Source organism: Ctenopharyngodon idella, chromosome 9 (genome assembly GCF_019924925.1).
Source record: "Ctenopharyngodon idella isolate HZGC_01 chromosome 9, HZGC01, whole genome shotgun sequence".
Lineage (NCBI taxonomy): Eukaryota > Metazoa > Chordata > Actinopteri > Cypriniformes > Xenocyprididae > Ctenopharyngodon > Ctenopharyngodon idella.
Genome location: NC_067228.1, coordinates 18,905,879 through 18,929,952, shown reverse-complemented (window position 1 = coordinate 18,929,952; position 24,074 = coordinate 18,905,879). Strand labels below are relative to the sequence as shown.

The following is a 24,074-nucleotide window of genomic DNA, read 5'->3' as shown; positions in this document are numbered from 1 at the left end:
ATAAATAGATTTACATAAATTATATATTTTATCAATTATATTATTTATATAAATTAAACAAATTAATTATATAAATTAAAGCAAATTTCCATGAACACATCACTGTAATTTTTTTTTTTTATATATATAATGTGCATTGATAAAAATTCAAATAAATCACTACTTGTGTGGGTTAAAGAAAGCTGAATAAACCAGTCTTTATGAATATATATATATATATATATATATATATAGTGTGGATGTTCTTTAGTCTAAGAAACAACACTTGACAATGCCTCTGTCAACCCCTGGTCAAACAGTACAACCCTTTAGAGGTCAGCACTGCACAGTTCTGCATTACAATGCAAATTAATGAATAAATAATAAAGAAGAACAGTTGGCACCAAAAACAATCAAAGTCTCAGAGTAATCGAAAATAACCCTTAAAAACGAATGCAGCGTTTCTGGCCAAAAGATTGCTTACATGAGCATTCACTTGATCCAACCAGGAAGCCAAACCCTGAACGTGGGATGCAGCACTACACCGGAGCCAAAACTCTAAAGGCTGCTGGTTAGGAGCATTTCGAGGCATTTTTAAGCAAACTGTAATGGCCAGTGATGAATTTCCATGACATCCAATGTATGAATAAGTAATATCATTTCTGCTATAACAAATACGTCATGAATATTTCAAAAATACTACTTTTTTTAAAAACGAGTCAATGAATTGTTAATGTTGTAGCCAAAACTGGTCTTTTTATAGACTTTTTTACTTTCGGTTAAAAAGACTAATTTAATGCAGTCCAGCCCTGTTTAAAATTCACAGATTTGTGTTTGGAGAAGGTAATGGATAATTATTGCTCATGCCGCTGCTGCATTTCATATGCAGAAAAACAGAAACGAGAAATCCTTCTCCTCTTTGGAAAAACATGAACTCATTTCAACAGAAACATACTACTATAATAGTTTACCTTCATTAGGACATTTGATATTAGCAGTGACCCAATCTATGTAAAGATTTACAGTGATTTCATGTGATATCCAGCTAGAAATGGGCCTTAGTTTACTTAAGTTTGATGAGTAATGGAAAGCTACTTCAAAACATGCCAGACTACTAAACTTCTACTACTAGCTACTAACAAAAAGCAGCTATCTGCATTTGGGCAATATCTTTAAAATATATTTAGATCACATAATTTATAATTTAATCAGAGTATTACTTTTCTGTACTTTCTCTGTACATGAACAGATACATTTACAAAAAACAACAACAACAACAGCAACAACATAGCAGTGTTTAGCTAAATGCTCAGCTATAAAACACTTTTGGAGGATCGCCGATATGTAAATTTCTTTTTGAATTGATTAGACTCAAGCAAATGAATCAACTCACTAAAATGATTTGGACTTTCCAGTGCAATAACAGAAATGTGATGAACACATTTAATTACTGCCTCAACAATTTTGTGTGGAACAACAACAAAAACTATAATGTACTTGTAGAAAAGTACAATAGCTTGTTACTGAAGAAAGCATACCATTATTGATACAGACCGGAATGTTACTGAAAAAATGTAGTAAAGTCAGTATAGCCTCACTACATTTAGTTAACACTCAACACTGCAAACTCATACATTCTAGCCCATCTATATAACATATTGTGTGCATTATAAAAGGATTAATAGTTTAAAGAACCATTTCTCTGGCTATAATATCTATCCATACAGAAGGAACACATCTCCAGGCCATGAAAATCTTACAGATATGAAAGAAGGAAGAACCTAGTCCTCAATAACCAACACAGACCATGCTGCTGGGGGGATATGACATTTATGGATTCATAATGCAGTTAAGGCACAATAAAACACACAGTCCTAGTGCTCTGCAGACACACATATGGCTGAACCAAGAAGTGACTGACTCACTGAAATGAGTAAGGCTGAGTATCATTCCCATCATTACAATCATGTGGCCTCATTAACTCTATATGTGGTATATGTGACCTTGGATGTATCATGCTTGCACAAACAGGTGCCATTACATTTCCAATGAGGGTTGCTTTATGAATAGCTTTCATATACATCTCCTAATAGCAGAAACATCTGTTTGATGTGTACAGTATGTGCAGAAAGATGTTAGATTGACATTCACCAGATTTTTTTCTGATGTTTATGATTTAAAATGTATACTTTAAAGTGCCCGTATTATGCTATTTTTAAGGTTCCTGAATTTGCTTTGGAGGTCTCCTACAATAGGTTTACCGGCATCCAAGGTTTAAAAAAAAAATAAGAAAAAAAAGACAAAACACTAATTTTCTCACAATATACATTGCACATCACCTAATTTCTCGAAATCGGTTTGTTCAAAGATTCAGTCTCTCTAAACCCCTTCTTTCTGAGAGAATACTCTGCTCTGATTGGTCAGATGGCCCAGTCTGTTGTGATTGATCTCCCGCTAATAGCGTCTCAGAAACCAAATGCCCTTTACCTCTGAATTTCAGCTCCAGAGGCTTGATACACAGTAATACGAACAGTTATTTTGCCGTTGGTTTTTCTGTATCAATTACAGCTCGAGTCCTTATCCTTTTGAAGTGCATGCAGTGGAAGCACAGTGGTGAAAACAACGTCTTTCGACATGTCGACAACACAAACCAAACTCTTCCAGGGCCTCGGCTACAACTACAGGGTGGGTTTGAGGGCGGGTCAAAGTAGTGTTTCCATCCACAGTTGCGTATTTAATTTATGCGCAAATTTGGAATATCGCATAAAACATTTGCAAATAAAGCACTGTTTCCATCCAGAGAGTTGAAGAGAACAAAAACATCACTTCCTGATAAACTGGCACTAAATATCACTTGTTGATGCAGTAGAAGCCACTGTACATAATAATAATATAAATTATTTGCGCCTAAGAGTGCGCAGACAAAATGCAATAAACGCTGTCATGTTATCTTGCATTCAGGTGCTTGGTGTTTGTGAACGCAATTGTGTGAGGCACTTCTGGGAGGGAATTATACCGAACCACTTTAACGACAGACTTTGCTCAGGCTTTACAGAATGTCCAAAACAGCATTTTAGATGCTATGCAACGAGATCGGTCCGCTGGTTGGTCCAATTATGCCATCCCATTGCAAAGTCACATGTCTTTTTTTGATGCGCATCAAGGAATTTATTCGTATCGCATAAAAAATGTATCGAACTCATTTGAGCGCATACGTTTTTTTTATACACATTTTTAGAATTTATACGCATCTTGGCGTTCCATCAAGCATTTTTTTATGCGATATCCCAAAATGCGCATAAAAATAGGTGGATGAAAACATAGCTACTGATCGCGGGCAGCCAATGAAGACCATCATTTGTTGTGCGCTTGGATCTTTAAAGGGGTCATATAATGCTACATTTACAAGATGTAAAATAAGTTTCTGATGTCCCCAGAGTGGGTATGTGAAGTTTTAGCTCAAAATACCCCACAGATCATTTTTTATAGCATGTTAAATTTGTCTCTTTTTGAGGGTGAGCAAAAACCCTGTTTTTGTGTGTGTCCCTTTAAATGCAAATGAGCTGCTGCTCTCAAGAAGAGGGTGGAGTGTCAAGAGCTCGTGTTAGCAGCGCCGATTACCTCACGTAGACTCACTGAAAATGTCAGAAACTGTTCAGCCTTTTATGTTCAAACTGGAGTCAGACAATGATGGAGAGACTTAAGAAGAAGTGACAACATGTAGAATGCAACAGGACGTTTCTGAATGGTTAGTTGATGAATTTATGTAGCTGATGTGGAGTTAACTATCTTAAAGTCATTCATTAGCATATTCTGTCATGGTAATCTATAAATCGCTCATGTGGGAACTGTTGTAAGATGCCTAGAGCCAGAGAATATATGCTGCATCAAGATAAAACAGGTATAGTTTAGTTTAATTACAGTTATAACTTATGTTGTCAGCTTGCTTTTATGACATGCTTTTGCATTTGTGTTACGTACTGTATTGCAACAACATGGCCTCACCCCTTTGTTGCGCATTCTCAGGGGCAGGTTTTATGTAAATTTTAGGGTTAGTGATGTCACCAACCCGGGAAGAAGCTTGTTGTAGTCCCTTCCAGCCATTTGTTGTAGTCCTTAAACAGAGAATTCTTTAAAAGAAAATAACTCCTTTTTCTTTGAACTTTGAGCGTCGTAACTTTGCAGATGTTGTTTATGCTCTAACAGCAACATTACACACTAACTAAAGTTAAAAAAGTGAAATCATAATCAACCACCCCTTTAAGACTTTGCAGACTTTTACATTCACAAACATCTTTACTACACACTGCATCAAAGATAATATTCGAAAAAGCATAATAGGGGCTATTTATCAGATTGTTGTACACAAAAAAACAAACACTTTCAATGCTTTCCAAATGGGATATCTGAAACATGTGTACATACTGGGGACTTATTCATTGTTGATATGTTTTTTAGCACTTTTTAAACAGCTGTAGCATCAACAGAGGCAAAACCATTAGGCTGCATTGAGACATTTTTCAAAGGACTGCAAATAGTACACAACTTACTACTAATGCTAAAGTTCTGTTGACCTAGATTCTCAATTAACTAGCCTACCTTTACCAAATCCTAGAATCATATTTACTAATCTATATGAAAAAAAATCACATTACTCAGAAAAAGAAAGAGAAGAAACCAAGACAGTTATTTCTTTTATGACCACGTTTTCAATAAAGCTGTAGAACAAAATGTATCTCGAAAAAATATTTGAAACAATAGACCCTTTTCACATTTCCGGGTTTCTCAGAAGCGGTAAAATCTATAGCAATGAAAGAGAGAATACATACAATAATACTAAGTATATTGTTATAAATGTACATATGATTTTTAAAAATGAAAATATAAAAAACTTTGCAGGATTTACGATATTGATGACCGTTAAAACGCCTCATCACAGTCCGTGAAAAGGGTCTATTCTGAAAACTATTTGTTTTATAACTTTTAAAAGCAGTTATTTAGCCCTCAGATAAGTGTCCTTGTCTGTTACCCTTACCTGTTTGCACCATCAACACTCTTGCCTGACTTCAGGAGGGTAATCAAATAAGAGGCTGCGTGAATCAGGGAATCCAACAACAAAACTGACCCCTGATCTCCCCTTAAGTCACCACTGCAGCAAACTACAGCCACCTCAGCAGTCATGTACTTCAAGGACACGCTGGAGTCTCTCAATAATTAGACAGTGTTCATACACAAACAGCATTCTAATAGCAGTCCCACATTCCAATTACATAAACCTGAGGCTTTCAAATTGTGAAACAGATTCACAGAACAATAATTTGATCATTATAGAATTTAAATGGGTCAAATAATATATTTTTAGGACCCGAGCACTGATGGTGTGAGAACCATTTTGGAATTGCTCGGCCAATTATTCTTTTTCTCCGAAATGAATCACATTTGTGAGGGCCTAAACATGCCCAAAAACTCATGAAGCTTTGCACACGCATCAGATGTGGTGAAAATTTACATCTGATATGGATTTCAGAATTAGGTGTGGCAAAATGGCTCGATAGCACCACCTACAAAATTTCAATTAAGCGCCCTTCGTGCTACGTTTCACATACACCTGACCTGAAGACATCTACATGCCAATATTCAGTCACAGTCATAGCGCCACCTGTGGGTAACAGGAAATGACATGTTTTACACTGTGATTAACTCCTCAAAGAGATTTAGTCTTAGATCAGTCTAATCTTAAGGCCTTTGCGATGTTAAATTGCAAAGATCTTGAGTTTTCGTTGAAGGGTGTGTCCGTGGCAGCTGACAAAGTCTGATGTTTCGCCATGAAAGGTCAGTCACATTTTTGAGGGCCTAAACATGCTCGAAAACTCATGAAACTTTGCAGATGCGTCAGAAGTGTATGTCTAATATGGGTTTCAGAATTAAGTGTGGCAAAATGGCTCGATAGCGCCACTTACAAAATTTCAATTAAGCGCCCTTCGTGCTACGTTTCACATACAGTTATGAAATTTGGTAGACACGTGTAACAGCCCAATACCTACAAAAAAGTCCCCGGGAGCGAAATCTGAAAACCAACAGGAAGTGAGATATTTTGAATTTTCTTTGCAAAATTTGTGCAGTTTTTGCCATTTCCAGACATTGTACTTTAACGAACTCCTCCTAGAGCATTAATCAGATCAACATCATATTTGGTCAGTCTAATCTAAAGCCCTTAGTGACATTAAATTGCAAAGATCTTGAGTTTTCGTTGGAAGGTGTGTCTGTGGCGGCCTGACAAAGTCTGATGTTTCGCCATGAAATAGGAAGCTGTAGTAACAGGCATACAATGTCCGATCTGCGCCAAACTTCACATGTGTGATAAGAGTCCAGGCTTAAAGACATCTATATGCCAATATTCAGTTAGTCATAGTGCCACCTGCTGGCAACAGGAAATGGTATGCTTTACACTTTAATTCACTCCCAGAAACACATTTCAATATGCCACGAAGTACCAAACATACTAGAAACACGTTAAATCATGAAACACTTGGCTAAGTGCTAATGTATGCGATTAACGCCACAAAACAGGAAGTTCTAGTAACTCAGGCATACAATGTCCGATCTGCTCCAAACTTCACATGTTTGATAATAGTCCTGGCCTGAACACATCTACATGGCAATATTCAGTTACAGTGAAAGCGCCAACTGTTGGCAGCAGGAAGTGTGGCACTTTGAAATGACTTGGCCATAATTCTCCTGTATTCACTCGCTTACATGCATGTCGCCCACTGTTCACTGTTTTCCTGATGCCAACGGGTGGCGGTGAGCCCGAGTGCGAGGGCCCTTTCATCACTGCTTGCAGCTTTAATTGGTTTTGTTGTTGTTTTTTTCCATTGCGGTACACTTACTATGTTAGTGTTACTAACTATGTTAGTCAGGTTTTCTTACGCCAAAATATTCATAATTTATTTTTTTCATTTTTTTTTTTTCCATGCTGTGCCTTTAAATGAATATTTCTGGTTCATACAAGTTAAGCTCAAATCAACAGCACTTGTGGTATACTATTAAAGTGATAGTTCACCCAAAAATGAACATTTTGTAATCATTTACTCACCCTCAAGTTGTTCCAAACCTGTATAAATTTCTTTGCTCTGCTGTACACAAAGGAAGATATTTGGAAGAATGTGTGTAACCAAGCAGATCTCGCCCCCCCATTGACTACCATAGTATTTTTTCTATACATTCTTCCAGGTTTGGAACAACTTGAGGGTAAGTAAATGATGACAGAATTTTCATTTTTGGGTGAACTATCCCTTTAATTACCACAAAAAATAATTTATTCTTTAAAAAGACACTGGGTTACAGTGAGGTACTTACAATGGAAGTGAATGAGGCCAATCCTGTTTCAAAAGTATTATCAAAATGTGAAGCATGTACAGTGTGTTAACATTATTTTATTATGAAGAAAAACTCAACTTTACTTTTTAAAGTCTAATTTTACAACTTTTTTGCCATGACAATGTAACACCTAAATACATAAAATGACAAGAACAACATTACAGCTCAAATAATACAGATGATGTTTTAACAGAAGAATTAATTTAAGTGCTTTTGTAAAATTACATGCTTCATATTTCTGCTGTTAAATCATCCAAAAATTAGCACTGTAACCTCTATTTTTTTCTGAAACTAATTTTTGTGGTTAAAAAAAAAAAAAAAAAAAAAGATATTACAAATACTGTCAGTTGAGCTTAACTTGTATCAAACCCGGAATATCCTTCAAGACTTCAAGATCTCTCAATAACACTGTCTGACTTGTCCATTCTTTACGGCAAACTTTCACTTACTCTTCCATTTGCCAGAGATCCATGTATACCCCTAAAATCCATTTGTCAGTGTCATCAAAGGATTCGGTTTCTGAGAGATAAGAGTTTTTTTACCCTTCTTGTCTCATTCCCTCAACTTTCTATCCACTCAGAACTGCTGAAGGACAGAGGGAGGTCATCTTAAGAGATTCAACAAGACACTGGCACGCACAATCACAGGTCTATACTCCCCGAGGGGATCGGGTTCTACTGACACCTGCCTTTCCGGGCAGGTCCAGTGTTGAGATGTTGCCCTCACAGGGAAAATGGATATAGGCTGATAGATTGAGAGGAAGCACATCTAGCCACAAACAGATTTCCCCCGCTTATAAAGCCAGTAGAGCGATCCTCTGTAAACACGCTGACATTTGACACGGGAATATTACACCAGAGTGCTTTATGTGCTTGTGGGCTTTACCAGCTACCACATGTAAATAAAAGTGTTTAAAATAATGGACACATTCAATAAATAAATTCAATCTGTATCACTGAATCGCTGTCCTCCTGTGGAGTATCCCACAGCACACTTAGCTTAGGTTTCATTTCATATGCGTGAACAATGTCTTTGCTGATCTGTAAGTGTAAATAATCAGACACACAATGTGAGCTGAAAAAAAGTCCTATTGGGCAGGGGGTTTTCAAACTGGGCTCCAGGGACCCCCAAGGGTCTCCAAGAGGGTGCCAGAGAGTGCGCAAAAAAAGCCCATAAAAAAATAGTGTAAAAAATGTATATAATAACAATAAATGAAGTAAAAATTGACCAAATTTAACACTATTTTTGTTTCATTCTGCTCTCTAAAGACTGCAAAAAAGGAAATCAGGCAGAAAAAGATTCAGTGTCAACTTAATACAAAGTAAATATTTTACAGATAAAAAAATATATTATAAATATATGTAAAATATTATTTTTCACAATAAATAATTGACCATCATACATGAAAATATATCGCTACAAAGCTCCATGATGCATTGCTACGGGGTTGCTAAAGTGTTTTTAAGGCACAATTAATGAAAAAAACACACTTAGACAATATAAAATCTAACTTTTACTGAAAAGTTTGAAATACCCTGTTGGAAAAAAAAAAAAAAATTAAAGGTGCCACAATGTAGATATTTTGTTGTTGTTGTCGTCGTCCTCCAGGTTAAAACTGAAAGTCCAATAACTTTGAAAACAAACAGCATGACCCAGTTTGAGGTCATAATAACAATACTCAATACGATAAACACGCAAGCCCAAGTATGAACAATAACAATGGTGACACTTGCCTTAGAAAGCAGAGCACAACTAATAATTAATGAGTCTTGTGAACTAAGCTTTCAAAAAGTGCAGCCTATGTAAAGTTAAAGAAATGTGATGCCACTTATTGGTGGGAAATCTTGGTGCAATGGGAGCTGCTGTTTCAGCATCTGCTTAGTCAACCTAACAATGTCCAGACTGGTAACTTAATTACTTTCAGACCCCTTACTTGAGCCTTCTATAGGAAATGCTGCTGCGTTGGGTAAAACGATCACTTTTGAATCTCCAGAGGGGAATAATGGATGCGGCAACTTTAAGCACTGCCCACAGTCCCATGAGACCAGCTGGCTTCCTTTGTATAAATTAAATCACTGAATTACAGTAATAATAGTGGATAACTTATAGAGATAATTTATTAGCCTCTACAGTCATTTCACAAATGAATGGTTCCTAACTTTCACGTTACCCAGGGCTATGTGAATATTGCATAAGAGACTTTGGTTAAGTCAGGCTTTTTTACTGGAATCTCACCCTGGATATATCAGTGACATTTTCCACTTTTGCACATTTAGAGCTACCAGTCCTCTGAGCTATATAGACATTAGTGGTAACAATTTTGCTGCGTGGTTCATTGATCTGGAACTTTGAACAAAACCCCCCTCTGTCTTCTTTTTCATGTCATTCTTTTATCTATTAGAGACCTCTTTCTCTTTCAAACATTGACCCTTCACTTGACATGTCGCTCTGTCTGTCTCACTCTCCCCATCTATCTGATAGCTATGTATAGTGCACAACACTTTGAGATACAGAATGTGCCATAATTTGGCACTGCAAGCACTGGTGTAAAATTTTAAAGGGATAGTTGAAAAAAAGAAAAGAAAAAAGAGCCAGTTCTTAATAAGAACCAAGTCTCAATATCCAAGAGTGAGTAGATGAATTATCCTTTTAACAGCTGTCAGTTGTTGTGACCCCATATCAGGAAGTAACACTTCCTAACACTAGCAAATAGACAGTCTCATCAAATCAGTGTTCAAAACTGATCGTTTCCACATTATTCCTCACTATCCTCCTCTTTGCCTTTTTCTTGCAGTTCCTAAAATGAATGATGAATCATGTAGCAGCTGCTTAGCCCACTCATGGAAGACATTAAAACAATTTCTACATCAGTTCCCCTGTGGGAAAGTCAGTCAGTGCAACAGGTTAAATGTCTGTGCGAGAGAATGTCAAAGATGATAATTACTCAGTTTTAAAGCTCCAATCTTTAACAGAAGACAAGAGCCCTTGAGAAAGTATATAATATTTTTTTTTAGTTGTACAACACAACGTCTTTACCTGCCACAGAAGCAGACCCCATCAAGAGGCCAGTGTGACATGTCATTAACTGCTGATATTTGATTTGGAGTAATACATCATCACAGATGAGGCAGCGAAGGTGAGACAAAACTTATAATGTTGTGACTAACTTTGCACAGATTCCTCTGTGAGAAAGACAGCGATTGTTACTTGGGATGAGAGGAAAATAAAGTGAAGATCTGAAACAACACTGCTGACCGGAAGCCAAAAGCTAAGTAAATCTCAGCACAAATAAACAGTAAAAAGTATCCAATTACTTTCTAAAGTAGGTGTGAGAGTGCAGAAAGGATGTTCAAACTTATTTTCCTAAGTTTAATGGCAGCTGTATATGTTATACTAACACCTATTGGTGTGGATGTATGCATGAAGTTTGTTTACCTGTTGCTGCTGTTCACCTTGTTTTGTTAGTTTTCTTCTATATTAGAGCTGTCGATTTAACGCGTTCAAATTAGTTATGGGGAAAAATAGCGTGTTAAAATTATTAACGCATTTAATGAACCCGCCCCGCCCCAGACCTACGTAATTCATCTTACATTTCATAAAGTTGATTGGTGACAAACATGATGCAGGGCAACAACTCAGTGCATGATGGAGACTACAGAATGCAGTTAGAATGCAATTTTGAGAGAATCAATCGGATGAACCAATGATTCAATGGCCCATTCATAAAGTGAGGCATTTGCTTAATTCCTGAACAAAGCAAATGAATGAATGACTCAACAGTTGTGTCCCAATTCAGAGGCTGAATCCTTCGAAGGGCGCATTCAAAAGCTGATTATGTCACCGCAGCGCGACGAAGGCTGTCCCAATTCGAAGGCTCCTCCAAATGCATCCTTCATTTCCCGTAAAATGAAGAATACAACAGATGGATCCTTCTTGGCCTTGCCTACCCCAGAATTCATTGTGACAACAGGATTTTTTTGAGAGAAATAGCCAAATTACACTTTTAAACATAAGTATTAGGTTTCATCTTACTCAGATGTGACTATATATAGTTTATACCCTTTATTACATGCAGAAATGGACAATGGTGAACATATTTAGACAGTTTGTTAACCCTGTTTTGTTTTCAGGCTGTTTAATATATATTTTTTTTTTTTTAAATCCAGTACAAACGTCAAGAATGTGACAAGAATAATCCTCCATAGGCTAGACCAAACATTTAACAACGCTCGTTCTGAATTTTCGTGGCCTTCGAAGGTGTGGCCTTTAAAGTGTCCTTCGAAAGACGCAGCCTCTGAATTGGGACACAGCTAATGACTTACTCATTTAGACATTTACCGACAGTTTTAGTTTCTTATTTAGAGCATTATTTCATTAAAAAAATTATTTCATATTTCCATATTAATAAAAAAACCATTAAAGGTATAGTTCACCCAAATATTTAAATGCTGTCATTTACTTATCCTCATGGCTGTTGAAACCTAAAAGTTTATGTGTAATAAATTCTATGTTGAATCAAATAATTGAATCAAATTGTAATGTCTATTTGATGCTTTTCTCATTTAACACAATAATGACTTTAAATTATATTTTGGGGTAATTTTTCAGCCAAATTTAATTTGAGATTAATTAGATTAATTAATCATCACATCATGTAAATCATTAGATTAAACATTTTAATCACTTGACAGCCCTAGTCTATATATTTTTCACCTATATTCTCGGTCTCATCTATAACTTTTTTCATTAAAATTAAATTTTTTTATTTATATTTTAAAATCTATTAAAACAACCTGAACACCCAGTTACACCACATAACATCACATAACATCACATAACAGAAGTAGCCTAATGGATCTTCTTTTATCAATATACCAAGAAACTTCATAGAAACAAAGATGCATCCATTCTTTCCCAGAGTTTTACGTAACTCCTTAATATATAACATCTAAACAAGACAAAGACAGTGAGTCAAGATCACTCTATTCAAACAGATTTCAAAAGACAGTTCTGAAGTTCAGTTTCTTTAGTCAACGGATCCCAACTCTGTTGCTATGCCACCTCTGAAAGAACCAACTATATTTAGATGGCCATTATTATGAGGCTTTTCACACATCACGACCAAGATAGATGGAGGAGGTGTAGGTGTGACGACCTATCTTATGTTTGTTAAACGTGCGTTACGCTGCAAGATGCCAATCTGACTCTATGACTTCCCTTTTGATGTGTGCCATAATCTTTGAAAGAGAATTAACATGCTCCAACAAATAGTTAAACAAATTGTTATTTCCAGTTGTAAGGACAGTGTTTGTTTGAGGAGACCTTGGCACTCTAGCATCATTCAGTTTATCAGCACTTATAAATAAATAATGTATAAATTAAATTGGACATAATGTCATGTGAGATTGTATGTCAATTATTGTTTAAATGATTGGATAATGAAAAGTGGGTGTTATATTCAGGTGTGGTACCTGTATATAACATCCACTTTTCATTATCCAATCATCCGATCAATGGAGCCAGACCAAATGCTAAGTTTGTTAGAATGGTTGCTAAATAACTATTTGGCTTTTGATTAACATTACCTCACATGGCCTATGTGACAATCTGAAAAGGAAAGAAATTTCAAAAGGAAGACCAAGTTATTACATTTTGATTAAAAATTGCAAGCATTTTTTTTTCCTTTGGCAGCACAAGCACCAATGAATAATTTAGAATTAGACCAGGAATGTGCATTAAGTAAATAGGGTAAATTTTTACTTTAATATACTTTAAGTAGAGAAAGACTAACGAGCAAGTGCTATGGCTCCTCTTGCATGGACTACATACAAAAGCCCTCAAAGACTGTCCTCTTGGGATCTTGTAGTCCAGAGAGAGAAGAACGCTTCCTTGTTTGATGTTAATGTGATGTACTGACTGATATGTGAAATGAAATCATGGACATGATTTAGCGAAATATAGGACATTTTCTGCATCAACATTTGGAACAACATTCCCATCAACTATATTTTAGAGTTAGGCTTGGGGCTGGAGCTTGAACAACATTTTAATCAGTCAATCAGCTCCAAAAATGACAACAACACAATAAAAGTATCATAAAAGTGGTTGACTCATGCACTATTCACTGACTTCTGAAGCAACAACATTGTGTAAGGACTCGGAGCAAGCTGAAATTTAAATGGTTGGAGGAATTACTGCAATACTGTGATCCAGACCTCTGGAATGGCCATTTAAGTGCCCAGCGAGAGTGGCTTGAGTCTGTTGAGTGCCACCTGATTATCGAAACATTCCCATGTCAAGCATATACATGTATGCTTGTGGATAAAGAGAGTTATTTGTGGGACACGGGCAAGTGTGTGAATGAAACTATAAGATAGGCTGCAGAGTGACAGCATAAACCTAAAGGACCCAATATAGTTCAAGTGAAATCAAAGAATGAACAGGAGTGATGTCATTTCAAACAAAATCTGGCCAAAAAAAAAGAAAAAAAAGCATGTATCTGTGTTTTGAAACAGCCCATCAGGTCGACTTTTCGCAACATTCTGCACAAACTTTCAGCGCAAACTTTCCATAATGTTTGCAAACAGTATACCATTGCTCCATTATTTTGAATTGTTTACCTGACCGAAAAACAAAGAACAAGTTTGCAGAGAGTATATTAGGGCATTAAAGAGCAGCAAACCAGCCAATGACTGGATCAGACTGAGTAACAGTGAGATCAGAGTGCGTGTCCAGATAGCTGGCAGCCTTGCAACCCTGCAGCACCGGGGTCTGCCCTTCTCTCACCAGCACCTCTAATGAGACTCACTCATCTCACCCTCCAGACAGGTAAGGAGGATGTGAGGGGATGCCAGACGCAGTGAATGCATAATCATATCATTCCCCCTACTAAAAGACTTTTCATTAAAAAAAGTACTAAGATAAAAACTTGACCTTCCAGTTGTATTATCTGCAATGCAGCGATTAGTTTTATCTGTCTGACACTAGCTACTGACTCTGTCTTCCCCGATATTTTAATGTGACTGCACATGATTTAAACTTTGATTCAGTGTTTATTTACAACCATGCAGTGAGAGGAAGAGGAAAATGAAGAGAGTTCTGCTCAAATCACTCATGCCTTTGCACGCAGCCCCTGGCCCCAGTGAGAGAGAGAGAGAGAAAAAAAAGAGAGAGAGAGAGAGAGAGAGGAGGGGGTGGCAGATTTTGTTTGCGGATTCTAAAATTTTAATCGTGCAAGGTCAGCATATCTGCTGTGGTGTGTGATATTCGGCAGACATACACTGCCTCTCTGACTTACAGCAGTTCTCTAGGGCAGAGTTTCTCCACATTAGTTTTACAGTATATAGAAGGCTGTTGCTCATTTGTTTGTTCATTCCCTTAAAAGTCCAGTCTTATACCCGTTTTTTTTTTTTTTTTTCCCCAAAAGCTTGTTTAAACATTCTGTCGTAATTGAAATGTTATTTAACTACTAAGAAAACCGATTAATAATAATTTCCTTCTTCGTTTTCAATATGTACTAAAATATAACACTATATTATATTATACACAATATAACTACTAAAAATGCCATTTAAACAGAATAAAAAAAATTACCAATAGAACAATTAATGAAAAAATGTAATTTTGTTTAGTCATAATTATGATTTTACCAGTATGAATTGCATTTTTACCAGATAATGAGTAGCAGACATCCTGATTTGAATAAAACTGCAACCGCAGAGCTAAAACAATTTTTTACAAATAAAAACATATGCATAAAACAAAATGTATAGTATATCAAAAGTAAAAACCAATGGAACTCATATGTAAGCATATGATTGGTAAAAATTGAATTCTGGATATGTGAGCCTGGACTTTTTACTAGTTAAAATTGAATAATGCATCTGTTGACCTGGAATTATGGCATCAAAATTGCATTATTGTATAGACAGTGTTGTGTGTAATGCATTACTAAATAATTCAATGCTGTAATTTAATTACTTCACCCTCATTTTTTCAGTAATTCAATTACAGTTACATCTGATGCAATTCAATTAAATACTGTATAGGCTATAGAACAATTCTATATAAAACAATAGTGGATTTAGCATAAAAACATAATGTCTAATGTTAAAATGTTTTAATGTAACCTTCTCCCTTTAAACACTTTGGTCAGTTCAAGAATAATTTATGCAATTTTATATTATTTATTTGAAAGAATTAAAAGAGCAATTTCATGTCTTGTCTGTCCTTGTATTGCTCAACTAGTTGAGGTTGATATGGGATTTATAAAGTAATTAGTAATAAGTAATGCAATACTTTTTAGAGAGAGTAATTAATTAGTACGGTAATATAGTTACTTTTTTAGAGTAACTTACCCATAAATATTATCAATATTAGCCAGTACTAGTGAAATTGCATTATAGATATCTGAATTTTGACTAGTCTAAATTGCATTATAACTTGTAAGGGTATTAAAAGACAAAACAGAGCTGTCAATAGCAACACAAAATATCAGGCACACCAGGCTGCACTTACCCTGCACATCATGTTTGATTGCACTGCGTATGCGTTTCTCAAAAATCTCTATTAACCCTGAGGTTTCCATTTTCCAGCCCTCTCAACATCAACCAACCTTCACCATTGAGCTGAACAGCCCAGCAGTGAGCTTGTGAATGTTAACCATGCTCTTATGGCCTCTTCAGAGGTAAGCAGATGCTCTATGGCACTGGTGACCCACTAGAAGCACTGATATGCTGTTGAATAATGATAACCTTTGAGAAATGTCAAGTGTTACCAGTACAGTACATCTCTATCACTTAGATATTATGTTGTGCCTGATATTGTTCTTACAGGTCAGGACAAACCATGTTGCCAATTTCCAGTAATAGCAGTCTCACCATGGAAACATTACGCTTGTTCACTGCTGCAAAACACGAGAACTGTATATTAAAATGTTAGTGTTGTATTCAGAAATCCCTAAACGTTGTTGTTACAACAAAACTATGTTGGGAGTTCTCACTCCCAATGCGTCGAATACTACCGCTTGAATAAGTAGACACCAAAGAGGCCTTACACATTGTTCTGTGCATTTAGTTACATTTAATCAGCTGCTCCTGTATCTAAAAAAAATAAGGGTGGTGATATTTAGGGATCAATATTTTATTGGAAAAGACAACTTAAGAAAAGAAGCTTTATCATAAAGGGTTAGTTCACCCCAAAATGAAATTTCTGTCATTAATTACTCACCTTCATGTCGTTCCAAACCCATAAGACCTTCAGTCATCTTTGGAACACAAATTAAGATATTTTTGATGAAATCTGAGAGTTTTTTTTTTTTACCCCCCATAGGAAGCAAAGTATGTACCACATTCAAGGTCCAGAAAGGTAGTAAAGACATCAATAAAATAGTCAATGTGACTACAGTGGTTCAACCTTAATGTTATGAAGCGACGAGAATACTTTTTGTGTGCAAAAACAAAACTGAGCCGACGTTCTGACGTAGAACCTGGAAGCGCTGCAACATAAATAGGAGAATGACAGGGGAGAGAAGAAATTATTGAATAAAGCAGTTATTTTTGTTTTGTTTTTGTGCACAAAAAGTATTCTCGTCACTACATAACATTAAGGTTGAACCACTGCAGTCATGTTGACTATTTTAACGATGTTTTTACTACTTTTCTGTACCTTGAATGTGGTAATTACATTGCTTTCTACGGTGGATAAAAAAAAACTCTCAGATTTTAAAAAAAATATCTTAATTTGTGCTCTGAAGATGAGCAAAGGTCTTACGGGTGTGAAACGACATGAAGGTGAGTAATGAATGACAGAAATTTCATTTTTTGGTGAACTAACCCTTTAACACTTTTTGGCGTATGTATGTACATTTTATTTCAATTAAAACATTATAAAGTGTACAAATCAAAATATTTAATTAACTTCTACTACTACAATTTCAAAATTCCTGATATTACTGGGTGTTAAAGTGCTCCTATTATGCTATTTTAAAAGGTTCCTAAGTTTGTTTTGGAGGTCTCCTACAATAGGTTTACATGCGTCCAAGGTCAAAAAAACACTTTAATTTTCTCATAACATACATTGCAGCATCATCTCTTTTCTCACAGTGTCTGAAACAGTTCGATAAAGGATTTGGTCTCTCTAAACCCCTTCTTTCCGAGAGCCTACTCAGCTCTGATTGGTCAGATGGCCCATTCTGTTGTGATTGGTCTACCGCTTACAGTACAGTTTCGGAAACAAAACGCCATTTATTGAATTTCTTGTATGCACAGTGATACAAACAGTAACAATGGCATCGCTTTTACCACATCAATTCATGTCCAAGTCTTCATCCTTTAGAAATGCATGCAAAGTGGATTTGCTTTCACAGCACAGAAAACAGCATCTTCTCAACATGTCGACGACATGAACCACACTCTTCCAGGCCTCAGCTACAACTACAGCGTTTGAGGGTGGGTCAAAGTAGACGTTGTTCACAGGCAGCCAATGAAGACAATAGGCAGGCATTACGCAAATCTGTTACAAACCTACGTAGGTTCGTGCAGGAAGTAAGACTGGATTTACTGACGACTAGCTTCAGGCAGTTCAGAATTAGAATTTCTTTTTGGAGACAATAAATCCATTTATTGCACACTTTGATCTTAGAAGCTTTGCAGACATTTACATTCACAAACAGCTATATACCATACTGCATGAAAGGTAATATCTAAAAAAAGAAAAAGCATGATTGGGGCACTTTAAAACAGGAGATTTATTATTTAGGCCAATTATAACCAATTACACACTATTTTTAGGAGCCTGTTGCATGCAAATTGTCATTGCACCTTCTTATTCAATTACTCTGGTCTTTTACCTTTTGACCTGGAAAACATTCAAGTTGGTGTTCTTTAAAACCTCAATGTCACCTTCAATCATTTTCCAACTGTCTTTCACTCTCACCAGAAGTCACCTCCTCCTCTTCTCTATTGTCCCCTCTCAGTTTGAAAGCATCATTATTAGAGAATGTATTCAATTAGCCCTAGGGCAGATGAGCAAACACTAACAGTCCTCTAAATAATAGTAATTATCTATAAACCTACAATTAGCTGTGCCATGACGCCATATGCAATATCATTATCAATTACCGCAAGAAAAAATGCCAAGGGAACTTACTATAGTAAGAGTTCAACACTGCAAAAAGAATTGCGGAATAAGTTGAGCAGCCAATAATGCCGGGAATAATAACTTCCTAAAGGTCAGCATAAAATGTTGACAAAGCTAAGTGTAAACGTAAGGCTACAAAGCACAGGGGATGTCAATGATGATGGATGAATACGAAACTTGAGGACTAATGCAATTTTTCTTAAACAAAGCAGTTTGGAGGTGCTCCACAGCTTAGAAGCAGTGCTGCTGCAAAAAGGCAGACATATTCTGCAAGAGGCGGTGTTACAATACTGTCAGCTGCACTGCAGCAAAAATTAAACAGCACAACCTCCAGTAGCTCAGATCCCTGAGTAGACTGCTGGAAAAAAGAGAAGGGGAGAGAGAGAGAGAGAGAGAGAGAGAGAGAGAGAGAGAGAGAGAGAGAGAGAGAGAGAGAGAGAGAGAGAGAGAGAGAGAGAGCGAGAGAGAGCGAGAGAGAGAGAATCTTCTACTCACACACATAGTCATGCTGAGAGACAACTGTTCGCTTTCACAGGTTATTCATACTGTTTGCAATCCAAGTACAGTTACCCGCATTGTTATCAGCTAGCACAAGCTACAGGCTAGAGCTAATATACATTAAAAAAAACATTCTGTTCAGGCACTTTGACAACCAGAAAAAAAACTAATAAAACAATACTATAAAGAGGAAAAAATACCCTTAGCCTATCGGTTGGCAAACATGCTTTGACACACTGTGGTGAATTCATGAAAACAGTATATATTTCAACACTAAAACTTATTCACAGGTATTACCACTCATTTAATTAAGAAAAAGTGTTTGTGTTCATTTTCTATTGATTGTGGAAATAAGTTATTTATGGAATGATGATCCAGTGATGAAGAAGCATTATAGCTAGCCATGTAACAAGACTTGTAGTGTTGCCATATTCTGTATTTTAAAAAGCCAAATTGGGTAGCTTACCTGGATTGCAGTTATGGAGCGATGCTGTACAGTCCCTGCAAAGTATGTCAGGTCACGGTAGTCTGCTACATCCTCCATAACCTAGTACTAAGAAGCAGCTCAAAAAACACATGTAACATGCTGTCTTAGTGTTAAACGATTTAGGCTAGTAACTGAAAGACTGAGGGTTTAAACGAACAAGGGCTGATCCATTATCTATCACCACTGTGTCATTTTATAATGAATGCACTCAACCTCAGGTTAGCCTACTCCCGAAGATCTGAAACTGTAATATAGAGCTGTATGATTAATCGCGATCTTGAATGAAAATGTTCCTAAATGACAACGATTCGGCTGTCTATTAAACCTTTGCCAAAATCAGAGCAGAACATTCAAATCTGCATTGGTGCTGCCGCTGACCAAGAGAAAGCAGTTATCAGGTATGAAACAGCTTCACAAACAGTCTTTTCAACCACACAGTATCGTTATTTCTGTGTTAAAAATATTCAAATTATCACAGAAGTACTGGAATAAAAGTTTATAGCTTGGATATAAACACTGATGTCTATGGAATCAATCAAAATAGAGAAAATCCTTTTGAAAGTAACTTGGCGCTTCAAATAACGATTGTATCAATTACAACGTTACTCCACTGGGTGGCGACAAGTGACTTAAAAATGTATGTCACTGAACCATTCATTCAAGAGATTCATTCAAAAACACGGTTTCATCCAGTAATGAAAAAAGTATTTATAAGCGAGTCATTGAATCAGTCATTCAAACTAGAGATGCACCGATACTAAATTTCTCTGCCGATACCGATAGCCGATTATTTTTTGACGTCTTTCCGCAGTTGAAGCACAAATAAAGTGATTACATGAGACGTGATACATTCTGGTAAGTTGTGCTAGGCTATGTCTTTCAACATACCTTTGACATTCATGCATGTTTTTCGAGGTATAACTTGTATTGAAGAGGAAGAAAAGACTCATGCTTCGAGCTGCCGCCTGAACTGAGGCATTACAGCGATCTGACACGTCACATTTAAGAGCGTCAAAACGCCATTTATTGTTTGAATTTCGTGATAAAATGGACAGAATTTGAAAATTGAAACTTTTATTCTTATCAGAAGTAACAAAGCACAAAGCCTTTTACGATTATTGGATGGAAGGCCCTACAAATAATATTTGATGTAGCAAAAAAATAAAAATAAAAACGCAGACCTGGCAACCATGGCTTGAAATACGGGTGATTCATAGGGTCAAAAAGAGCCTGCTTTAGCGTCACTATTTTTAAACTGCTAATGCGTTAAAATTCAACACAAAAGCTGGTTTGCCAACCGCCAAGAAGAAGAATAAGAAGATATTCAACACAAGAGTGATTTTCTTCACAGACAGTATGTATGAGTTGCAGTCTGAACACGTTTTTCCGCACCCTTTTGATTGACAGGATATAAACGGCCCTGATCATCGGCCGTTTTTAAACAATCGGCCGATGGCCGATAGTGACAATAATAGCTTTTATCGGACTAAGTGATTTAAGTGATTAAAGCGCCGGCTAAATAAACGTTAACTTTGCTAACTACTTTTGTTAAAACAAGCAGAGAGGAAACCATACTGCACCCAACTGAAGAAATCAGAGAACTCTGTGCAATCTGGATCCAATAAACAGCTAAAGAAAACAACAATGTAAAATAATATGTGGTATAATGAGATTGCATCATTTCAAGCTTCTGTTTTCATGGCCAGAAAGAAGTAAAACAAGACACTCTCTAAGCACAGTCATTCCAACATTAACCTGAAATCCATGAAAACAACAATGTCTGACTATGAATCTGAGATATATCTCATCACCTATTTATGATCCACTATCTATGCTCTTGGAGTTAGTAGGAATCTTTGGTGTATGAGCCATCACAGCATGTAACACCTAAAACATACTTTACACAAGTATGTGATTTCACACAATGTTGCATTCTGAAATGTAACAAAATTTTCTAATAGAGGTTACAACAAAAGTAAGACACCACAGCAGGCAACACAACTGTTTTTTTAGGTCAACTACTGTCACAGCAACATTTTGGGCAGTTTTTCAAACATTCGCATCTGCGTTTCAGTGTCTGGCCTAAGAATGAGAGCAAATTTACCAAATACATGTAGTGTGGGGGAGGGGCACTTCAAAATCAATGCCGTCTGTATCACGGGAGGAGTGGCGTATGGTTACGAGTCACCGTCAAGCGCCTTGCGGGTAATTCACATTGATGACTACATAAGGAAACCCAGACGGGTTGCCGAGACGCAGGAAACTCTGTAAGCAGTTCTGACAGATGAAAAGATCTGGCTGGTGCAGAGGAGTTGTTTGATTCCAACAGGGTGCAGCAACCATTTCAACAAAAGGAAGAAAAGGTCTCACACACACAAAAATCATACAACCTACGGATATTTTTTGTTAGCGTTGCACAGTTATTGTTATACTATAGGTCTATGCTGAGACAATTTGGGGTTTTTCTGCAATTTCCAATTTGTTAGAAAGTTGGTAATAAAAAAAAAAATCAATCTCACACATGACTGTTGACATCACCACTACTACAGCTCATGTTTGCTCAATTATATCAAAATATAAAAGGTGCTATTTTCAAGAAGGTTATGTAAGTGCAAGCTCCATGTGCTACTAAATTACTCCATTATCATGTGGCCTGAATAGACACAAGCCTAATGTAACAAATAAACAGGACCTATTCAGTCTGTGTGATTACCACAAATTACATTTCAAAGGAAATGATGCACCAAACCATTAAGCATGAGGACACAGCAAAAAAAAAAAAAAAAAAAGTGTGTGGGGGGGGGGGGTCCTCTTATGAGGCATCTGATAGGCTTTGGTCATGTTAAAAAAAATTGTACAGGTAGTTTAATGTGTTTGTGTGGACAGATCTGGCTACTGTATGCATTACCCCATATGTTATTTTCCTACTTGACACATGAAATAAAAGTGTTAGTCTTTGCCTTTGTGAAAACAGATTATTCAAAACTGACAATTTCTATGTTACTGTCAGGGTTGGGCAAAATTCATGATAATCTCTTTCAACCCCAAAAGAAGTTGAACTGAAATTCTAACTTGAATAAAAGGATGAGGAATTCACTTAATTGCAATTCAATGAAATTAAACAGAATATTAATTATTAGTCTAGTCTAGTTTTGCAACAAATTAGCAAAATTATTCATTTTGATAAATTATGTATATTCATTGCCTGAAATGTAGAGCACATTTTTTCTAAATAATAATAATTTAAAAAAAAATTGTCAAACAATTAACAGTTTTTTTTAAGTCATAACTCCACAATGTCCACAACATTGTTTTCAGATAAGTTTATAAAAATAAATATTGACTTAAAATGTAAATTAGAGCATTCTGAGAAATACAGTAGAGATGCACAGATACTGAAATCCTGGCCAATACTGAAAGGTCAATAATTATTTCCAAGTTATGACTGATTCCATACTATTTTGTCTAAATAAATTAAAAATGAAACAGTAAAAACTAAAATCAGTCATTTTTAGTATTATAATGTACAGTAGGAAAAATTGATGTTCATTTTAAGATCCTCAAAATGTTACATTTCAATTATTAGTGTTTTTAAAGATTAACTTTAAATCTTGAAACAAATTATATAGTATAATGAAATATATATATAAATCAAATGTTTTTAGGTAATTTATACAAATTGTTTTTTGTTTTTTTTAATTATCAATTACTTTCCATTTTATTTCTTCTTTAAATTTGAATTGCCATTCTCCATCCTGTCTGGTTAAATTAAAATTTAAAAGGCATTGTCAATTCATTTCTGAATAGTGCACAACCCTGCTTATTGCAGCATCTCTGATCCAAAGCAGAGCAAAAACATTTTGTGACAAAAACATTTCTTGCTCATATCATTCATTCTAATTTGATTTTCTACCATAAAGTGTGATCTGTGTTACTCTCAGCAAAAGCCTATATCGCCATGAATCCATGTCCTGGAGCATGAAGAAGCTTGGTGTGCACAAAAATCAGTGCACTGTACCAAATAATGTCTGTAGCTCATGCTCGGTCATGTGACCTGGACTCCAGAGCTTCTGAGATAGTGCTGAGATGTTTTGTGAGTAAAACAGAGACAGGTTCAACTGCATAATTCCCCATCCTACTACAGTAGCCCAGGACATGGGAGACTGCGGAAACACTAGTACTGGGAACCTGGGACCCTCCAAATTGCTACATGATTTATTGAGGCAGTCTGAAACATGCTGTTACAAGCCATGTGAGAATGATCCACTTTAATCAGTGGGGATCGTTTTTGACAACACGAAAAAAAAAAGGCATGAGCACACGTTTGTTAATGTCACAGTTGCGATATATGATTATATGTGCATGCAGTGCAGATGATTTATTCCCACTGCATGTGATACAAATGCATCACATCTCAGCAGAGAGAATAAAGGAGCACCTTTCACAGATCATTTATCTTTAAAATGATATTGTTAAATATTACTTTAAAGCAATAACTACTGATGAAATAAATTTGATAGCTTAATAGTTAAAGGGAACAAATTATGACTGATAAGTAACAGCAAATTGAATGCATTCAATAAAAGTACAA

At 36.1% G+C, this 24,074-nt stretch overlaps 1 protein-coding gene across 3 annotated transcripts in view; it reads right to left on the bottom strand.

Moving 5' to 3' along the window:
• The window catches only part of fgf14 (fibroblast growth factor 14), a 143,079-nt gene that overhangs the window by 108,459 nt on the left and 10,546 nt on the right, over window positions 1–24,074 (bottom strand). Inside the window, exon 1 of one of the 3 annotated variants that reach the window (XM_051905843.1) lies at window positions 15,877–16,029. The exons of 1 other annotated variant lie outside the window; for it this stretch is intronic. In XM_051905843.1, coding sequence (XP_051761803.1) covers window positions 15,877–15,946 — 70 coding nt within the window. In that variant the 5' untranslated portion in view covers window positions 15,947–16,029. Of the gene's footprint in view, window positions 1–15,876; window positions 16,030–24,074 lie in introns of those variants that run through there. One more of the 3 variants, XM_051905844.1, reaches the window with a different exon arrangement.